Here is a 21,549-nt window from a genome sequence, read left to right on the forward strand (position 1 = left end):
GTAGCTCCTTCTCTTCTCAGAAAAATATATAACATTCCCTGTTTTCAATATTGTATCATCTGTGTCATGGAGCTCTCTCCTATCCTCTACTCTACTCTGGGAATCCTATGGGACAGCATCAATACTCACCCTCTGGAAAACATCTGCCATCATACCAGTACCTACGGAACCCCACCCTTCACAACCCATCCACCACCGAGTGGTCACATTGACTTCATTAATCGTGAAATGCCTGGAAAACTCATCCTGAAAACCATCCTGCCAGCCATCAGACTACATCTGGACCCCTACCAGTTTGTCTACATGGCCAAATGAGGAATGGAGGATGTTGTGGCATGATTCCTCCATTCCCTCCTCCAACATCTGGAATAACCAGGTAACTTGTCCACAGTCCTCTTTGATGACTTCAGCTCCGCCACCATCACCAGATGAAGAAACTTCACCACCTCAACAACCATCCACTCCTCATCCACTGGATTCAAACTTCCTCAGCAACAGACCAGACTGTTATAATAGACACAGTATCATCATCAACTGTCATCACCAACAACAGAGCCCCTCAATGCTGTGTCCTCATTCCATTACTTTACACCCTTTACTCAAATGACTGTACCATCCCCTCACCCATCAGCACATACTTCAAATACTCTGACGACACTGTCAGTCTTGGACTCCATTAATGCCAATCAAAGCTCTTTTCTCATTCGTACACAATGGTGCACTAATAACTACCAGCAGCTGGACGTGGACAAAACAAAAGAACTGGTCACAAGCACATCTGACACATCCCACACTGGACTGAACCTTCACATACTTAGCACTCACAATATCAAATGACACTGAACATCGTGTCAATCATCCATCAGGATGGAGATATGGGACCATGAAATGCAAGAGAGCTCACCTCAACTGGAGTTTTGTCCCCTCTGCCGTTGAACAGCAGTGAACAAACTGCCTCACTGACGTTGTGTGCTGGGATGTATGAATGTACAAGCATTTCTGGAGACTCTGTGCATTGTCTTCTTCTGTATGCTGCTGTGTGTTTCTGTGTTGAGCTGGCTGTGAAAACAAATCTCCCTCTGCGACAGTAAAGTCTTAAGTCTAATGTCTACAAACGTGGTTTTATTACACAGCCTTGCCTTGACTTTTTGGGTTGAGCTTTCCAGGTGTTAGACAGGTCAACTGTGCATGGGGCTCAACCTAGATTTCCTCCTCTTTGCATGGGCTACTCCCTGTGCCTCTCTCTGCCAAAAATGACAACAGCAGTCATAAGCCTTATCTCCTGGCTTCACAACGACAAGTAAAGGTGACATCATGCTCACTCATACACCATTACTAAACACTAGAGTTTCATCAAGCGGAGTATTTGACTTTGTGCCTTTTTTTAATCAGTAAAGACCCTATTTTACATATGTATTGTGTTATACATATTTTATGAAGTTAAGAGCAGCAGTCCTTACCAGACAAACGGCCATATATGTCAACTGTGCAAGCAACTATGAACTGTATAAAAGAGGAAGAAAGTCTGCTTATGAAGAAATGTGGGTGAATGGATGGGTCAAACAAACCTTTCACCCAGGAAACCGTTCACGTCATGAAACGTAACTTACATAATGTACTTATGTTACATCATATACGTAACAGTAATGCACTTATTTTAACTTGTTAACTCAACCAAGTGCTTTTGTTGCCTAATACGACGAAGGTTCGCTTTCATCATACTGAGTTGTTTGGGGAGTCATTGACAATTGATCTATTCAGTCACTAAGGTATGAGGATGTGCTGATTAAGAGCAAGCACATCAAAAGATTCAAGGGGCAGAAAAAACAGGCTGTCTTTATTTTCTTTTTCATCTTGTTGAAGGGGTCTTCACTGAATATGTATGGCCTAACTGAATTCTCAAAGTAACAAATGGTACTGCGCACCTTATTATATATAAAAATATGATTTGAAGTTGGGATCAAGAAGAAGAATGAAGAAAAATATTTGATTCCTCATCACAGAATGAACAAAATATAGACAATGCACGAGTACAGACACAATTAAATGCTAGCTGAATTCAGCTTCTGATGATTGTTAACTTTACACATATTTAGCTGCAGCTCTGATTCATTTGCTGACTTAAACCTGATTATACAGGCATACAAGTACACGCATTCACCAGTCTCAGGTCTGAAATGGGACAAAGGCCAGACTATGGGGCTATAGAGAAAAAACTAGGCCTTTAGCCACGTGACATGTAAGATGCAACACAGTAGTGACTAGAATTACGCTGTCTGCATGGTAGGAATGTAGCGGTGCATGTTTTTCAGGCTTGTCAGTCTGTGAGCTCAGGATGAAACAATGACAGGAAATCAGCAGCTGTGCTGACAGCAATCTGTTCTGTTGGAAAAGACGTATCCTCAAGGTGATGGCACCAATTTAAATAATGCCAACAGCAGATTAAGGGGAAATTAATGATTTCCTCTGGAACAATCTGACAGGCAGAGGGTGATTTAAGGACTTGGTGTCGGTTACTAATGACAGAGTTTGTTTCAGGCAGAGATGAATTTGTGAGGATGATTTATTGGCTTTTTACAAGGAACAATCTAGTACAAATTAGAACAGCCACAATTGACAGACTGGAGGTGTAAACAGGCCTTCAGAGCTTTCTAATGCTTTATTAACAGCAGAACATCATGATTTCATGAGTAGCGCATAAAATTGCTATGCATGATCATTTCAGTCCAAGCATTGAATCATAATTACAACTTTATCAGTATCATCTGTCCTTCGATTCTTCCTCCCCCTTTCTTCCATTTCCTCTTATTTCTCCTCCTCTTTGAATTTCTCTTAGCCTGTTAGACTTCTCATTGCTTTTGCTGTCATCCTATCACATTTATTCTATTTGTCCTTTAAAGAGAAAAAATCTAAAATTTTCATTATCGTTAAAGTACATTATCAGTATCATTTCAAACCATTACACCAAACACAGTGTCATGAGAGATTTAGGTGTCATTTAATCAAAAGACAACAATGATTATGGTCTATTTGAGGTGTTAAAAGACACAGGAAATGAAAATGAGACAACGTCAGTTCCAGAGGGAGCCCGTCAAATGCTCAGCATCATTTCCTGATTCAGAGCAAGAAACAATTCCCGAGGTTTCACACCAGCGCTGAATACTGATCTGCACAATGCACACTGAAATATTTCTATTCACACAAAATGTACCTGAAACACAATAGCTTCCTTTCACATACTTACCCAGTACTCAGTACCTTTTTGCTGTTAGGTCTATTATGAAACCCTGATTGGAATTAGCATGGAGAAGTCAGAAGTGTGTGGTGTGATGGCATTTTTCACAACAGGACATGGTGAGAATGAATAAAATGCTATCATGTAAGGAACAGAAAAACTGGGAGAATTACATTTACCAACGGCTCTCTTTGTAACAAGCTACATCAAAAGAGGAGAAAAATATAGAAATATTTCAGCTCTATTAAAATCCAGTTAACATCAAAAACACTGTATCAAAAGGGAGGGAAGATCTTAATACCAAAAAAGGAAAGGAACTAAGTTTCATATTCACCCATACCATAAATAGAAATATATTCCATCTATTGCCTATCTATTTTAGGTAAAAAGGTGTTTTATATATATATATATTAAATATTAATATCTGCCATTTGTATTACATTCTATGCAGCATCTGTGCTTTTATTGACAAGGAATTGTTAAGATGTGCATTACCAGGAGAAACTGTGCTCACGTAATTCACAGCCTGCTCCAGCCCTGGTTTAAAGTCCTCACTTGTTTTGGAGAGTTCCCATTCAAAGCAAAGACTCGTTCCAATCATTTAGTGTATATGAACTGAGAAACTGGAGGTGGGGTCTACTCTCTTCAGGTCTCTGTTGACTCTTCCAAAGGCAAGCTGGAATTTTGCCCTCAAGCACTCAACCACAGTTTTCTCTCTATGATCAGCTCCCAAAGGACTCTGCAAGTTTTAATTTGACCAACAAAATCTATTTGGAATTTCCAGGCAAAGAGAACAGACTGTTCTACTCAATATGACCAGCACATATGCATAATTACTCATAATTCCATCATGTAGATACATACAGTATAGCCAGAATTTATGTTGTGAAGTTTGGAACAACATATTCCAATGAGACTGAGCTGGATGGGGTGACTTAGCTCCCCAGGGTATCTATATATTTATTTTGCATATGATTAACTAAATTCACTGAGCATCAAAACAGTCAAGAAGCACATCAGGGCAACATCAGGCTTCTTGACTGCACCAAAGCATCTCTCTTCAAAGCTGCATGTCATGACTCAAGCCTCGAGAGTGAAAGAGAGGTAGAGAGAGAGAACAAAGCTGAAAAGCCTCAAGTTATCTATCCTGTATTTTGGGCATATTTGCATATCACAGTTTTTTCTCCTTGTGTGGATGGAAGCGATCCTTTCTAACTTTAAATATTTGAAATGATAGTTCTGTCACCATCCTCCTCACTCTGCATCGCCTTCAGCAGTTCTGAAGAAGATACACAGAATTTAGATAATATGAAAAGAAACACACTCAGTAGTGGAGGGATTATAAAATAGTGAACAACCCAATGATCACACCACAAAATGCCCAGAGTATTTGAAGCACACAGAAAATTATAAATGAGTCTAAATAAGGTATCAGATGTTTTTTTTCTCTTTTTTTCTTTTGGCTGAAAATGGCTTGAGCACATCTTTAAATCCTTTTTGAACATAATTATGAGTATTCAGCAGCCATTATGTGTCTCCATCTTCAGACAAACTTAGCTCCTGCTCAAGTTAGCAACATTGTGTTGGTGGAAACAGCACACATAGGTACATTCACACAGAATAAATCCTGTGTTTTTGTTTGTTTGTTTGTTTGTTTGTTTGTTTGTTTGTTTGTTTTTCAAATACGGCAGCAGATGCAATTTTTTCCATCTAAGGAAAGGAAGAACACAACATTCCCTGTTGTCCAGAGAAGCTGGAAAAAGGGGGTGCAGGCCTCTAGACTGTGACCAAAATGGTCAGATATGGTACCGCTTTTTGAGAGTGTGCGAGTTAATATTTTAAAGGGCGCAGTCGTGCGAGCAGCCCAATCTGGGAAAAACATCGTCCTGCAGAGGCGGAGAGCCCCTGCAGTTTGAGATTCAGCAGTTCCAGGTTAATGTTAGGATATGGTTGGTTGAGGTTAAGGTTTGGGTAAAGGCTAGAATTTGGCAAGTAGTGCTTATGGTTATGATTATGGTTACGATAAATCTCCAGGAAATGAGTGTAAGTCTATGAAATTTTCCCAAAAGTGATGGAAACATGATAGCCTCACCATAGTTTTGCCAAAAAATGAAAATCAAAAATTCCCATGCCACTGTCTGGGCAGTGCCTGTTTTATTTTGTTTTTCATGTATGCAGTGTGGCTTTGGCCTACACTCAGTCAATTAAATGTCATTTAAAAGTGAAGCAGAACAACAATGATTATTATCAATAATTAAGGTGAAGCTCATGTTTTGACACCTCAATAAAATGCCCAAAACTGGGGAAGTACTGTCATATTACTGTGTTAATAAAGTTAGATGATATAGAATTCCCACCTCACAGTTGTTTGCCTTTTCCAATCAGTCAAGTCACCACACCACCAAAATTTCATCCACGAGTCCAAGTGAACGTTTGCGCCAAATGTGAAAAAAATCCCTCGAGGCGTTCCTGAGATATTGCATTCATGAGAATGGGATGGACGGACAACTCGAAAACATGATGCCTCCAGCCACGTCTGTCGCCGGCACAGAGGCATAAAAAGTTAAAACTTGGAAAAGTTAGTATGGAGCCCTAAGGGTGTGAACACAATAGTAAACAGTAGCTGATTAAATGGCTGCACTAGAATGAAAGGGAGAGATGTATACTGAACACATGGGACCAGACAGAAGAGGGAGCCATAGAAAGGCCAAGTGCAAGCCAAAGCAGAGGCAGCAAGACAGTCTTGGAGGGAGTTGGGGCAGGAGATGAGCCAATTCCTCAGTGGCCTCAGGTTAGTTTTGTTCACTGCTGTATATGTCAGCAAGAGACACAGGAATGGCTGGCAAGTGCTGCACCTTTGCACTGTAGCTGTGTGGGCTGTCTTATAAATGATGAAAGTGATGCCTTTTCTTTCACAGGCCTATCTTTTACTTGGGATGATCATGATGGCATGAAGAAAAAATGTACCATCACTTTAGTTTCAGTCAGCTTTGTTACTGCATGTGTTCTTCATCTCACTCTAGTTGGTGGAGAGAGATATAGATCCTACTAAAAGTATCCCTTGAAATAGAAATCCCACTCTGCTTTCTTATCAGTGGTAAACATGCTTGGAAAATCCTTGTCGCAGCATTCAGCAATAAGGTTTGAAGGTACATAGAGAGAAATGTCAGAGGGACTGGCTCAGGAGCTGCTGTCAAGAGTGTTGTCTCAAAGACACGGTAGTCCAGGGTGAAATACCTGAGTGCTGAGACTACGCTGAGAGACAGCTTGGTGGTGGTGGGTGTTATCTATGACTGGTCCATAGGAGATCACCTTGGTATTTCCTCAATAAGACCAAAGGAGGCAGAGCTTCCAGTGGTTCCATTCCAGTCCCAAAGTCAAAATTAGACCTTAATACCCCTGGCCTCAGCAGAGAACACTGGGGTACAGCAGGTCTGATCTTGCTGTGGCTTTGCTCTAGCCTGTAGCAGAATGGTAAACTATAACATTATATTAAGACTCTGCCCTTTTCTAAGCATTCATGCATTGCAACACTGGATCTCAAGATTTCATATATAAAAATTAGGAATGATACATACTTTAATGAAAGACTTATTCAGATTTCCTTCCCCATATGATCTTAAAAGTCACAATTATCATAAACCACAAACGTATTAAATCTCTAGTCATGGAGGTCATCATTTATTGTTTAGAATAGAGGAGTGAAGTCGAGCCCAGCCTGGGGAAAGCATTAATAGCTACTAATGTAACTAATGCATGTATGTCTATGCAGAAAGGAGTGCACAAGTGTCAAAGAGAAAAAAGTGACAAGTGACGTAGTACAAACAGAGACAAAAGTGCACGTATGGAGGAAGCTGGGCTGGACGGATGAGTCAAACAAACACAGGACTTTGACCTAGAAGAGCAGTGTTTGTGTCCCATGAGAAACCAACAGTCAACACAGTTATTTTAAATGACACATGTAGGTTACCTTGCTTAACATATTTAACTTCTGTCACATATGTAACGTGAGTTGATTTTGGTACCAAAACCTCACAAAACAGTAACCGTTTCACAACATTAACTACATGCTTGTTATTGTTACCATAACAACAAAGGTCACATGACTATGAGGATAGATGACAAAGGTCACATGACTGAGTTCTTCCCCCGCATGTCCAAAACTCCTAAAATGCAAACATCAAATTACACGTCAAAAGCTTAATGCAGACAGTTTTAAATGACGTGGAAACCACTGTCTGTCCTGTAAAGAGGCCTCAGTAACAATAACTGTGACAAAGAGTAATTGCCTTTATTATAACATTCAGGCATGCCGCACACTAAAATATGGTGCTAGTAGTAGCTGTGGTGGACACCTTTTTCATCTTTTCTTTTTGTTTCGTAGAGGGCTACACGTCCATGTGTCATCACAGATCAGAGAGATGGACAAACCTTTTCTCTCTTTTATGTTCAATAAATACAGATCTTATTGCAGTAATACAGTAATAGCAGAATTCAAAGCTTAAATTCAGTAGTAATCCCCTTAAGATGTATGAATTTGAAAATTGCAGGTCAGAAGCCTAATGTGACCAGTGTTAAACGACACGCAGAAAACTTCAAACGCATAGACATGTCATATGAAATGTCCTTTAAAGTGGCGTCGTATTTATACAGTGGCACAGTCAATCTCCACCTCAGCAAACACAAATTCAATTATTGTGCACTGTGGGCACTGAATGTTTGAAATCATTGTAATACAGCAGTGGAAAAAAAAAACTGTAAGCTATGTCTTTAGGCTATTTCTCTTTTAGCTCACATTAAAATACATAAGCTGGTTATGTATGATAATACAAATATGATGAGTAAGGGGAGGCGGAAGTTATGTAAACAGAGCTTAGGAGCATATTTTTTCAGATGTCGGAAATCTCCAGCCCAAGATTTTAGCTGGGCTAAACTCTGAAATAACTTAAAAGGCAAGCAATCATGTCTGTGCAATGGCGCTTGTCTCTATAGTCCATGCACTCTCAGTTCACAGCTGCTGATTTTTAATACACACTCTCACAGGCATCACGCTGCTGTTTTAGCACTAAAAGTATATGTTTTCAGCCCTTAGGTGGGTGGATTTTTCAGACTCTGTCAGAAGCTGCAGACAATGCTATCTGCACGCTCAGTTGGGCATGGCAGGAGTACCGACTAGCCAAGTCCAATGAAGTTGTGTTATGGAAAGTTTCACAATGCCACCTTACTCTCTGGACTGATATGTCAACTTCTGCCATCATTAGCAATTCAGTCAGGCAACATGGTGCTTTTTGCAAGGATCACAGATAATTGGCTGTATCTGGCTGAGCACTAATGAATGACATGACACATGCTGACAGGGTGCTGTCAAGGGGCAAATCTGAAAATGCGCCATGCTTTGTCCTCTCTTGCCAACAGGGTTCTGAAATTGAACCACCTTAATACCTCCTTAATAAATGCAATGAATGCTTAATAAAACTGTCTCTGAAAAGAAATAGATTACAAACGATGTTGACAGCGAGTAAAGAGGGACTTCAATACTCAAGTACATCTCAAGGAAAGACTGTTGGAGCAGCAGCACAATGAGATCTGTACTCTGATGTAGCAGCAGCTACCTGTATCCACTGGAGTCATGGCTCCTCAGTGACAGTGGAACAGTGGCAGGGAGGTGCAGTTGCAGAACTAATTTTAACTATTCAAATTATCTATTCCCCCCCCCCCCCCCCCCTTGCTCTTTCATTCATTTCTATGGGAATTTTCTCAGTGTGATTGTTATTTGGGTTGCTTTATCAGAGTGCTCTCCCTCATGCCTTTTTGTTGGGGACTGTACCAAACAAGCATGTTCCTTCACATCTGCAGAGTATGATTTGTAGGCTGGGGCATCTCTGTAGCACCACAATGCTTCATTTATAATGCTATGTTGTGACACAATTTACCTTCATCAAAAATTGCAGCTCCTGTGATTTGCATATTGTACTTAGCCATATTGCAATTTTGCTAATATTTTGATTAACTGTCAGATCTATTATTGTCTTCTCTTGAATTCACACAAGCCCAGAAAAACAGAATAAATGCAATATTTGTTACACTGTATATGTTCTATCGGGAAAAACAGCCTGTCCGTGATATGGCAGAGTGAGGCAGAACAAGCAAGAGACAGAGAGACTCGTCAGAAAAAGGGAAAAGAACAACCACAGCTCGTAAAGTAGATTCACTGAGGTAAGCCCAAGCTAGTCAACACAAGTTGAAGTCAAGCATAATGCCAGGATTTACTGTGACTCTTAGCGCCATTCAAAGGAATAATCTCCCAATTAATGCGTAGACCTTGCAAACAAACAGCTCAGCTCCAGCAAAGAAACATTCCAACAGAATGCCAAACAAATTTTTGATGGTGGGGTGTCGAGGGCAACCATTTCCAAATTCCACAGCCTCAAAGCCAAGCAATGAGGTGGGCATACTTTGTTGAAAATCAATTATATCATGAAACTCTTCAGAATTCTTATGTTGGTGGGTGCGCTTGAGATTAAGACCTTGAGACCTGTAATTTTCTCCTTGTGTTAGGTGTTCCAGTTCGTGCAAGGAGTGATTTCTAAAAAAGAAAACTTCCAAAAATAAAATATTGCAAAGTGAGCTTGACTTCTTCCTTAAAAGAGAGTAGCACTCTGTTTCAGATTATTATTTCAGCATGATGCATGACACATTAATATTATTGTGGAGGTCTGCAGTACCCCTCCTCCTTCCCTCCGCGCTCCGGTGTTTCCCCTTCCTTGTGCCTCCTGTCTGTCCCCCCGCCCCACCCTCTCCTATCTAGTCTTTGTCTGTGTTGCTGCAGGGTGTGGCCAGCAGGTTGGGACCGGCCTACGAAGCAGACCTGTGCTCACTCATCAATCAAGACTCACCTGCTCGCTCAGAATATAAGCATCCGGGTTACAACCAGTACTCGTCTGCCTTGCTGTGAGGTAATAACCAGACCTGATGCTCGTGCTAGTGCTCTGTCAGTATTTTTGTCTTTCCTGCCTTTTTTGTATTCCTAATTGGTTGTTTTTCCCATTGTGTTCCGGTGCATAGCCCACACCTTTTTCCATCTATGCCCTGCCGGCCTGCTCTCACAGAGGAACTCAGATCAGTCAGCCTGCTCTCAGTCAGGACTTGGAACTGTCGGTCTACTCTCAAAAGGGAACTCTACCTCACCTGAACTGTCATTGCTTATTATTCAGAAAACTGTTTAAACTGTTTTCCCGCCTTCTGCCTCATTTATCTGAGCCTGGTACTTTGGGTCCTCTAAACTCAGTTAAGACAATTGCAGCTTAAAACAAAGACAGAGGCTACACAACATTTAACCCTTCTCCAAATTTCAAAGCTGCAGCTTCTGTTTAATTTTCAGCCAAAACTACACATGAACAAAATGCTGCAGCATTGAGCAACCGACACAGGAATCCTGAAATCATTACTATTCCACCAGCACAGACATGCACCATAAGAGTTATGCAAGAACAATAAAACATGTTAAATGGCTTGAAATCCTACATATAGACTCACTCAAATATAATTCCATTATATTATTAGATTTCATTTTTGAGGCTCTGACCATTGTCTGTCCTGTAAAAAGGCCACAGTAACAATAACTGTTGTCTCTATTATAACATTAAGGTATTAAAATATGGTGCTAGTGATGGCTGTGATGGAGCCCTTCTTCATCTTTTCTTTTTGTTTTGTAGAGGGCTACACATCCATGTGTCATCACAGATCAGAGAGATGGACAAACCTTTACTCTTAAAGTCTTTAATGCTCAATAAATACAGATCTTAATGCTGTACAGAACAGTAACAGCAGACTTCAAAGCTTAAATTCAGTGGTAATCCCCTTAAGATGTATGAATTTGAAACTCCTGCAGATTGTGTGAACATGAGGATGAGACCAGGCAGCATTCCTGCTTCACAGCACTGAAACCTGAGCAGCTCGACAGTGCTATAGAGCCACAACTAATGTCATATGTGAAACATCACGCTGAACCACCAACAGCTTCACAGGCACAGAGGTGGCTGTCAGCTTTAAAACCAAAAGCCTGGGCTTCAGGCTGCATAAGGTTTAGGATTACCAACAGAAACAGCATGCTGGAGGGATAACAGCAAGATACACCCGCAAGATTTTAAGCAAAGTAAAGGAGGGGATTGTATAAACATCACAAATCCTGTGTTATAGACTGCAAAGTACCTCATGAATTGTACCGAATAATGAAATGTTTTCAACGTTTTGTGAGCTTGTAAAATTAAGCTTGTGTCTGACTTCTTGTCTGAATTAAATTATCGATTTTTGACATTGCTTTGTGTTTTAAAAACCTTGTGTGGTTACATATTTCAAAAAATAGAAAGTACAGTTTCGCCAGCTGGGGTGGCAAGTCTTTCATGTTCAGTAGCTCAAAACTGCTCAGACAGGATGTTATAGTTAGAAGGTTGCAATCTATCCATGCTCACGGTAGTGCAGTATGAAAACAAAGGAAGAAACACAAACAAAAGCTTTAAAATGATGCCTTTTCTTTCCAAAGTGGCTTTAATCGAGCCAGATCCTAAGACCCCCATGGCAACACTTTGTTTGGTCAGGTTCCCACTGGTATACTTTTATGTTAGAACCACAATAAACCAGAAACCCAATTAAAGAAAGATGAATCTAGGCTTACCTCTCACTGTAGCCCAAGGTCAGGACTTTCAGTTCCTCCTGCGTTAAATTCTCATCTGACTTTCTTAACTCTAAAGCACTGCTGTAAGCAAACATTAGTAGCTTTGTGCATCTAAATGTTTTATTCCCAAGTTGTCCCAAACTGCTGAATATACTGAGGATCCAGCCTTTCTGGAATGAGAAGAATGTTTATTCAACGGTGTACAACTTTGAAAATGAGGAGACAAATGTTTGTGCAATTGAACCCTCCTCTTCTCCCAATTCTAACTACCTCGTGCATCAAGGTGTGTTTATCATTCATGCCAAGGTGATTTACCCTCTCTAGGAAAACAACACAGAGGATACAGCACAGAATATTTTCAATTTTCTTCCCCTGGCCTACTTGCTGTCTATTTTTTTTACTTTCCTTTGTCTTAGGGATTTCTTCTGAGGGATTCTACACTTTGTAAGATTTGTCTTGCATTTGCATTCACACAGGGACCTTGAAAAGAAAGCAACAGCCACACGGGCAACAATGCTCTCTCCTGACAAATTGCCGCGTTAATTAACCAATATTCCAAATCCACAGAGTATTTTCCCACAGCATCTCTTCCTCTCTGTACAACCCAAAAAGTAAGACAAAGTATGTCATGTCAGAGGCTTCAGAGTGATGATTAATAATTAGTATGCAGATATGTAAATCACACTCTCTTTGCCCCTTTCCTCAAACCCCTCCTCTCCACTTCAACATGGAGATAGAAAGTTGAATTTGAAAAACAGTGACACTGCAAAAAAAAAACCCTAACAGCATAAAAAACTGCCATAAAAAAAAAAGACAGATATGAAGAAAAAAATCTGAAGACTGTCATTGAAAAACACACCAAAACAGAAAAAATCTCAAAATAATATGAAATCTTGAAATATGAAATCTGTTGCGTGTTTCATTTTTGTGTGGAAATTTTTTCAGTGCAAAACTTGTTTTAGTGCTAATACTACTTTTCCCAATGCTGATGTTTCATCATTGTTCTAGCCCCAGAGTATTTCACAACAGAAAAATCTGAAATGATTCATCATGTCTTCAGTGGAATATTATAATTAGAAGAACATGAAGTTGCATTATGAGCTGTTCATTTCCAAAAGTCAGCACTATTATTTTGATGCTTACACAGAATCCAAAAGCTGAACTGCTGGAGACATGGTAGGTGGCGGACACTTTAGCTGCAAGTGGTTTAACACAAACATGGTGCTCTACAACTGTAGTGCTTTCATCAAGCATTAGGAACCTTCAGGGGAAAACACAAGATGAATGCTTGCTTTGTGAAGCCACGGGGACGCACCAATTAAAAGTAGCAAACAATGTCAACATGACCCACTTTCCTGTCTCCTGGTGCCCATGTTGTCAGATACCAGTCTCCGTCAGCAAGGCGGAAGTTGCAACACACACTCCACTGCCTGTACAGTATTTGTCCAAAACACAGCACTGTGCCCTGTGCCCCCCAACTCCCCCACCACCACCACCACCACCACCACCAGGCATGTTTGTACCCTACCTACAGATTCACTGTGTAACACAATCCTTTGGCATGCAGAGAAATGCTCCTGTCAAATCCAGTTGTTTTTAAGGTGATCACGACTAGTCTGCAAACTGACAACCTGCTTGTGCAGAAATGAAATATTGTGAAATAAAAGCTGGAGGAAGCGACAGAGCAGACGTCTCGCTGACAAATCTAATTATCTTGAAGAGAGTGGCCTGGTGTCTTTTTGAAATGCCACAGTTATTTTGACCACATTAAAAAAAAATGCATAAGATTCAGGCTGATTAATATGCACCCCGTAGAGCCAGTGTTCAGCACGTCTGCATCTCAAAGATTCTAAGTTTCTTATGGCTAAAATAATCAAGAAACTAGTGGGACGTCACTATTTCAGTATTAAATGAGGTATCTTACACAGCTTCATTTTTAGCTTCACAGAACCTTGCTGACCTGCACCTCTCAGGAATGCAGGTCAAACAACAAGTCAAATACTTGCATCTCAAATATCAGGCATCCTCACGTTCATAAAGATGTTCAGTCTAGATTTCATAGAGTTCTCCAGCAGTGTTCTTTCTTTCATGGGCTTTGGTGAGCTATCTGTCATCTGCCTTATGTTCATTGTATTAATAGTTGATTAAACTGGTCACACTATTTTATCCCCATAAATGCATCCAGGCTGCATCCACGATGCCTACTCAGTGAGTAATTGGATGCTCAACGCCAATCCTGAGACCTATATTTGTTCATGAACTCAGTTTCATGTCTGGAAGCAAAACTATTCTGTGCAATGTCCCCATTATGTTTGCAACTTACAAGTTAATTTTCCCCATGAGGTGGGGTGTATGGGCTGAAAAGCCAGCTGTAGTCAAAGGCATATGAAATCTAAACAGTGCTGAACAGTTTTCCCCAGACCTCCTTCAACTCAGCGGCATAGAGTTTTTTCTCCTCTTTTGTTCCTTTTAGGAGCCACTCTCCACTGCATCCAGCTAATTGACATCCAATGCTGCAATAATGACCACTCGTTATAGGAGTCCAGGCCCAGTTAAGACTTCTTTTATGGCTATTGATTTTTTTGCGTTTTGAGTAAGTCTTAACAGGAACCTAGAAGGTTTTTCACATTGAGTTCAGTAACGGCATGCCCTTTACAAGAGAGTGCAGTGAGTCTTGAATAAGGAAGGTCACTGAGTCTTACAAATATCACAGCCAAGGGTTGAAGACTTGCCAGCTCATGACATCAGGTTGCTTCAGTCCTCAGTATCAGAGTTCAAGGTCCAGTTTCAGGACAGAATATAAACCAAAATTCATCAAATTCATAAGTATGTCTGTCCTCCAGGGTGGCCCAACAAACAGATCACTGTCTTCACATTCTGTTCCAGCCCTTCTCTCTTCTAGTTGGTTAATGTATTCAGCAACTACAAAGTGAGCAGCACATTGCAAATACAGTTATTCTATCTTTTATTTAAAGCTTATCTAACAGAGCCTCTCAGTGGCCCTCTCTGTACTGCGTGGCTAGGGCTTCTGGGTAGGAAAAACCTCTTATCTACATAAATAATAGTGTTTCTGCACACAGTATGCTTAGTCCAAATGTAACTCATCCATTCAGGGCCCTAACCACACATGCACGTACACAGCACGAGCAACTATACAAATGTGGAAATATCTCTTCGACCGTATCCACAAGCCTTTCTTTGACTGCTGATTAAAAATATAACAATCCTGATGATGAGACTTTTGGTTTCATGTACATACTGCAGGGAGTGTGCAGGGGAATTAAGAAAGTGGATTTCCCTGAGGTAATTGAGCTCAGTCTTGCAGAAAGTCCCATCTCTGTTACAACTGAAACAACTCCACTAATAGCTGCAGACTGAGTGAGAGGCATGAGGATTTTTCAGTGAATGACCATCAGCTGAAAAATGTTGCAGAATGGTTAAAAAAAAATAAAAATAAAAAACAAACTGATGCTTCATCACACAGCTTTGGTATAAAAGCTTTTCTATTACCATCATCTACCATCACCACCTTCCCCATCAACACCATCGTCTTGTGACATTCTACTGTTTTTCACCGGTAAATGGAAGCTAACAATAGACCTCAGCCCCCAAGCATCCCTGTCACTCTCTATTACTGTCTAATTACATTTCTTATTAGATGATCTAATAATTCCTCAGTAACAAGTTAATTTTTATGCATCTTCCTGAGCTTGGTAGGGTACAGTAAGCCTCACCCTGTCAATCTCACAATTCTACGGAAAAACATTACTGATACACATTGAAAAAAAAAAAAACATCCCTAGATTACATTCAGAACACACTGCTTGACTTGTTTTGCCCTGCAACAACTGAGTCAATAAATCAGAATGCAAAAGCATGATAACACGAGTTACTTTACTGCTTTCAACACCTGCTGCCTCATTCCATAAGCGCTTCCTCCCAGGTTTTCTTCTTGGCAAGGTGGAATTGTCATTTTTACACATTAAACGAAGCTGCAGCTCCCCTGCTGAGATTTGGGCAAACACCGTCTTTAACTTCTCGTTTTGATGCGCCATTTCCTACACCTGTCAAATGCCTTCATCATAACATCATTATTAGATGAACACAACCTGACGCTCACCGCAGAACGAAAAATGAAATTCACATGAGTCATGCTGCCTCATGTGACAAGTTGATGTACTGATGTGGGTTTACCCATGACCTCATTTACTTTCAGCTAGTGAGTTTCACTTTCTTCAGCTACTGTTGCTGCTCGGTCCTGGACATTTCTGTGAGTAAGGTGCTTTTTGTTGGGGAAGTTGCTGAAAACTGCTGTGGGGGAAGCCCCCTGTACTGCCCAACACACAAGCTAGCCCACTGTGAGGCCCCAACATTAGACACACTGCTCACCTTGACACAGGGGACTGGGGGGGTCTAATCCCCACTGAGAAAATCATATATTTTCAAGATGATTCCGGTGTTTCTTCTTTCGCTAGTCTCCCCCTGTAGTTTGGCAGCTTTTCTCTGTTAATGGTGCAATAAGCAGGGTTTTTTTGGACACAGATACATACTGCCTAAACACAAAGCGTAGCTACAGAACACAGCGTCCAATAAACCGAAGCTATTTTGTTGTAGATTCATTAAACTGTGGTGACAGGTTAGTCATGGTCATTTGTCATTTTTCATAAAGCGTCAATGTTTGGCCAGGTGGGTAAACATCCACACATAATATCAGATCAGATCAGATCAGATCAGATCAGATAAGATAAAACTTCATTCATTCCATGCCAGCACAGCAAAGGCACGTTGCTCCCTGGTGTATTTTTGCAGCAGAATATTAAAGATGTCGGCATCTCAGCCACTATGTGTGTCTTGGGAATCTTTATTAATTTGACAATATGTTTTCATTTACATGTGAATGTGGGAAAACAAGTGAATTAATTAAAGGGAGCCACATTTTGTCTGTCCAAGCTGCCAACTGAAGCGTAAAACCAGCTCGAGTGAGGAAATCAGCCCTCTGGGCAGCAAACTGTAGTGCTGAATCAGTAGTATTACCCCTACTGTAGACTTGGCCATATTTTAAAATCAACAGGAGGAGGTGAAAACCTTGTTTCTGCCAATTGTCAGCTTTTCATAATATAAATAAAACACCTTTCCATTTAGCTAGACCACCATATCATTCACAGTTTTGAATTTCACTGGCAGCTAATGGGAGGTGAACGTAACATATAGAGGAATCGTGTAAACCTTTAATCCCTTTCAGGTGACAATAACAAGTTATGCGATGTTGATGTGCAGCATTTGAACAGTGGCAGGGGTTGGGTGGGGGCTTTATGAATAACAGATCAAACTAAAGCCATCAGACAGAAAGATTTAGGTGGCGCTTCAAACGGATTGTGACCTTTTGGAAATCAGCTACTAGAGATGTGGAATGAAGGTAGTTGAAGGTAGCTGCCCCCCCTCTGTCTTCATATATCCACCCCCAACTCCTCCCCTCCCTCACCACCACTGACCCCCACCAAGGTATTTTCCCTCCAGAAAGAGATGAGCCGTTATACATGTTGGGGCAGATGGAGATAGTATTTCTAACCATCTTGTCCCCCAAGCTTAAAGTGCATACCACACCCATTACCTTGTCTGGCTGCCCCGACTGTCAGTAGTATTAACCCCGTTTCTTGTTTTGTTTTTTTAAGAGAGACAGTTCAGTTTACCAGCTGAAAACATTTGGCACTTAGGTCCATTTCAAAGTGCATGTGTGGAATATAATTACAGCCGGGCTGGAATGAAGTATAGCCTGTGTTCAAATAGGATCAAAACTCGACACCAAAGCAACAGGTACTATCATGTAATAATAATGGGGCCTAAATCCCCCGAGAAAAGCACTGTGATACGAATGCAGAATGAGAAATTAACATAATGCTATAGCAATAAGATGGAGAGACGCCATTGGGAGGATTGATTATTTATCTGGCAATGTACCAATCTGGTGGATTTGTCTGTTATTAACTGGTTGTTAATAGATGTCTAGCAGGTAGCAGGACTTCTAAAAAGTGTTTTTTGTTTGTTTGTTTGTTTGTTTGCTTGTTTTTCAACAATGATCATTTAGATCAGATGTTCTCAAAGTTTTGATGACTGAGAGGGAGCCATCATATGACTGAGGGCGACACCGGAAAATCCGTAAACATCATTTGTGATTGTTCTCATAATGGCATTTAACATGAAACTCTAATAGAAATCTGGCTTGCTACAGAGAGCCAAAGTACTGCGTCATCTCAGGGTCAGTTTCCGTTCACTTGCTTTCACTTCCTCCTGTGCTTTGTCACTGTTTCTGACAATGATCATTCTAAAAAGCAGAAACATGAGCACAATATTAATAGTACTTTTCTGTTTAAGGACAATGGAAAATACAGTAGACATGCACTGTCTGGCTGAGGTTAGTGGAACAAGAGCCATACAATAAAGAAGACAGGACTTCAGGTCAGTAATATGGAGTACTGATTGCCTAAGTGGGTGTTCAGACCAGATCAGATAAGGGCTCAATTGATGTTGCTTTAGAGGACACAAACAGTTACCAGTGTACAGAACAGTTTACAACTCTAGATTTATCTCAGTGATAATAGATCTTTTGTTTCAACAATCCTGAGGTAAACAGTAAATATTCAGCTTGAATCACACCAGGAATGTGTGTACTTGCATATATGAGTATGTATTAGGCCACTGCTGCGCCTTGCCAAATGAAGGTTCGGGTGCATTGGTAAAAGTTGATCCAATTTCAACATTTTTTTTCCAGATCTCTGTTTTTGTGCAGGAGTGTCTGCACTGGTGGCTCCCTCACTGTGAGACACAGGAATGCTACCATTCAATGAATGTGATGGCTGCATTTTTCACACGGTGCGAATGGCAGTCCTTATACTAAAGCCTCCGTCCCATCATAATGGTCCTAACTAGATGAACTTGTCACAGTGTGTGTAACTAGCTTTTACATTGTAACAGCCTCCTGGCCAGTGCTTAACTACACACCCTGAAGGGTGTTTAAAAGCATTTTATGTCAGGCCTTGGAACTCTCTCTTTGTCTACAGGGGACACTATTAGAAACATTCTATATCCAAAAGAGCATTTAAAAGTGGATTTTAGTGCAGAGCTAAGATGCCCCGCCTAGACCTAAAATGTTTGCCATTGTAACTTCTCTGAATAACATGAAAGTGCTTGTTATTTACCAGCATTAAACACCTAATGTGAAAAACCTCCCTCTCTCTGTTACCAATAATGATTTTTCCAAACAGTGTTTGCTATTCACCTAAATATTTGTCCAATAGCCCACATTTTACTGTATCCCCTTACATCTGTGCTGGCAATTTACCCCTCTAAAGTCACCCTGAAAAGCCTCCCATGGCTTTAAAATTCCAAGTCTGAAAGTCCCTTTGAAAGCACTGCCCCTTTGATGTGAGGAATGCTACAGATCAAGCTGAAAACTGACTTCAGTTGCTATCTGCTGTGCTGGTATCTAGCCATTATATGGAAGATAAATATGGATTTCATCATCAATGAAAAAACATGCCTTCCCCTCCTCCTGTGGAGTCACTGATTCAGAGACAGACCAGATAGCATCAACTGATGGAGATGGTGCCTCTGGCTGTGTCGGGTGTCGACCACCAATGACCCCCTCCCACCCGACCCTCCACCACACACATACACACCCACTCAGCCATCAGTCAGACAGGCTGCCAGCCCTCCACCCGCTCTGACAAAAAGCAGCTCTGAGAACAGGGAGAGACAGCCAGTGACACAGACACAACTCAGAGATAAGAGCTGGGAGAAAAAAAAACAAAACCAAGAAAAAAAAAAAATCTGACTTATTTTGTGTAAGTGACACAAGACAATGTCAGCGGTGCCAGAGCTGCTGATAGTTCAGTAGAAGTATTTCAAAGCCAAGCCCTTGTTTTCTCACCAAGAAAATCCATTCACTGTCAGCTTCAGAGACATGAACAGGGCTCAGCTACTGATTCCCACTACAAGGCTGGGCAAGCCCCAGGGGCCTTTTTCAATTTCCAGGTTGTACCTTACAGCATGATGAATATTGAGCTGCTTTAGAAATGGACTACTCTAATTAGAGGGTTCATTATTCCAGACACAAAAAGAGTCCCGATCTTTCTTTTTTTTTTTTTTTTAAATACATGTCTAGAACATTTAGAAAAAAAAAAATGTAAGACACCGTCATTTGAATGACAGAAGTCATAAAATGCTTGTCTGTTTGTTTGTTTTGCCTATTCAAGCCCATCCGATAACAAACACAGCCACACTTAATACAGACAAATAGAGGCTTGGATTACAACAGAACATAAACAACCACATCCCTAATTACAAACAAATGATCTGATAGGCGCGATTTCACCCCAGGGTTCAGATCCAGCCCCAGCTCCAGGACACCACATTACCGCTCCACGGAGCCCGGCTGGGGGTGGGGGCTCTTTGGTTTAAAGTCATTGCTTCGGAGGCTCGTAGAGGGGAAACTCACCTGTTTTCACTTTAGCCACCTGTGTATACAGCTGTAGAACAATAGTTGTGAATGATTATGAAGCGTTAATGTGACGATGAAGTTCGGCTACGCGCCCTGTCATTCAACACTCCCCTTCCCTTTTTACGGAGGTGTTGAATTCTATTTCGGGGGAAGCTCTCGAAACCAGTGGTGGATTTTCCAAAGCCTTATGAACAATCTCCTTTGTCACTGCGACGTAACAATGCGTGAATACTTAATGGATAACGATAGTTCACTGTCGTAAAAAAAAGAGCGCTAACTTAAGGTGTGAGTTGCCTCACGCGACAGGTATTCGCATTACGAGAAACCGGCATGAAAGTTACAAGTGAAAATCATAACACGGCTACAGTGTAATGACTACTGTGCGAAAACCACATCAGACTCCAGCTACATTATGAACAAGACTTACCTTGGAAAAGCGTCCCGGCGCTCACGAAAGCCAGCAACAGGAAAGCAGCCGAATCCATCCTTATAAAGTAGCTGAGAGGGTCAGTGGAAACCTCCGGTGAGCTTCGAACGAGGAGCTGGACTCCGTCTAAGCAGGACAAAGATGGCCCGAAGAAACGGCACTCGAGTGGAAGCGGTGTGGAAAGTCCGAAACATTCAAAAGTCCGTCTCTCAGTGAGGAGCGCAGGTGAAACACAGTGAGCTGAACGCGACTGCAGCAGGAGGAGGAGGAGGCGGAGGAGGAGGAGGCGGAAGCACTCTGGGGCTTTTGCTAGTGTGTCGCCTTAAGGTGCTGTCGGAGATATGGAAACTCCCCAATGCACGTGAAGGTCAGCAACCAGAGCGATGAGATCCAGTTTAAAACAGAACAGTATAGTTTGAGATGACGAAGGAAGCCACTGCTCATCAACTTTCAGCTAATGTTAGCACATTTATCAGACCCAAACAGACAGTCAGTGAATTCTGCGCTTCAGACCAACATTGATTACATATATATTGTATTTTCCTTTTTGTATTGCTCCGTAACTCTGCGGACTTCTGAGTAGCACCCGTAGCCTTTTTCCAGCTGTGACGCATTTAGTTTTGTCTCATAAAGCATCTGATCCTGCGTGCTTATGGCCACCGTCACCCAGCGTGTATTATCGACAGTGAACTGTTACCAAAAAAAGATCCCCGCCA

General features: G+C 41.2%; 1 protein-coding gene across 4 annotated transcripts in view; it reads right to left on the bottom strand.

The window, feature by feature from the left end:
- The window catches only part of alcama (activated leukocyte cell adhesion molecule a), a 67,666-nt gene extending 46,587 nt beyond the window's left edge, over window positions 1-21,079 (bottom strand). For 3 of the 4 annotated variants that reach the window (XM_076749755.1, XM_076749758.1, XM_076749756.1), the window contains exon 1: window positions 20,834-21,077. In XM_076749755.1, coding sequence (XP_076605870.1) covers window positions 20,834-20,891 — 58 coding nt within the window. In that variant the 5' untranslated portion in view covers window positions 20,892-21,077. Of the gene's footprint in view, window positions 1-20,833 lie in introns of all 4 variants that reach the window. The other variant, XM_076749759.1, reaches the window with a different exon arrangement.
- Window positions 21,080-21,549: the final 470 nt, after the last annotated feature.

Source organism: Chaetodon auriga, chromosome 15 (assembly GCF_051107435.1).
Source record: "Chaetodon auriga isolate fChaAug3 chromosome 15, fChaAug3.hap1, whole genome shotgun sequence".
Classification (NCBI taxonomy): domain Eukaryota; kingdom Metazoa; phylum Chordata; class Actinopteri; order Chaetodontiformes; family Chaetodontidae; genus Chaetodon; species Chaetodon auriga.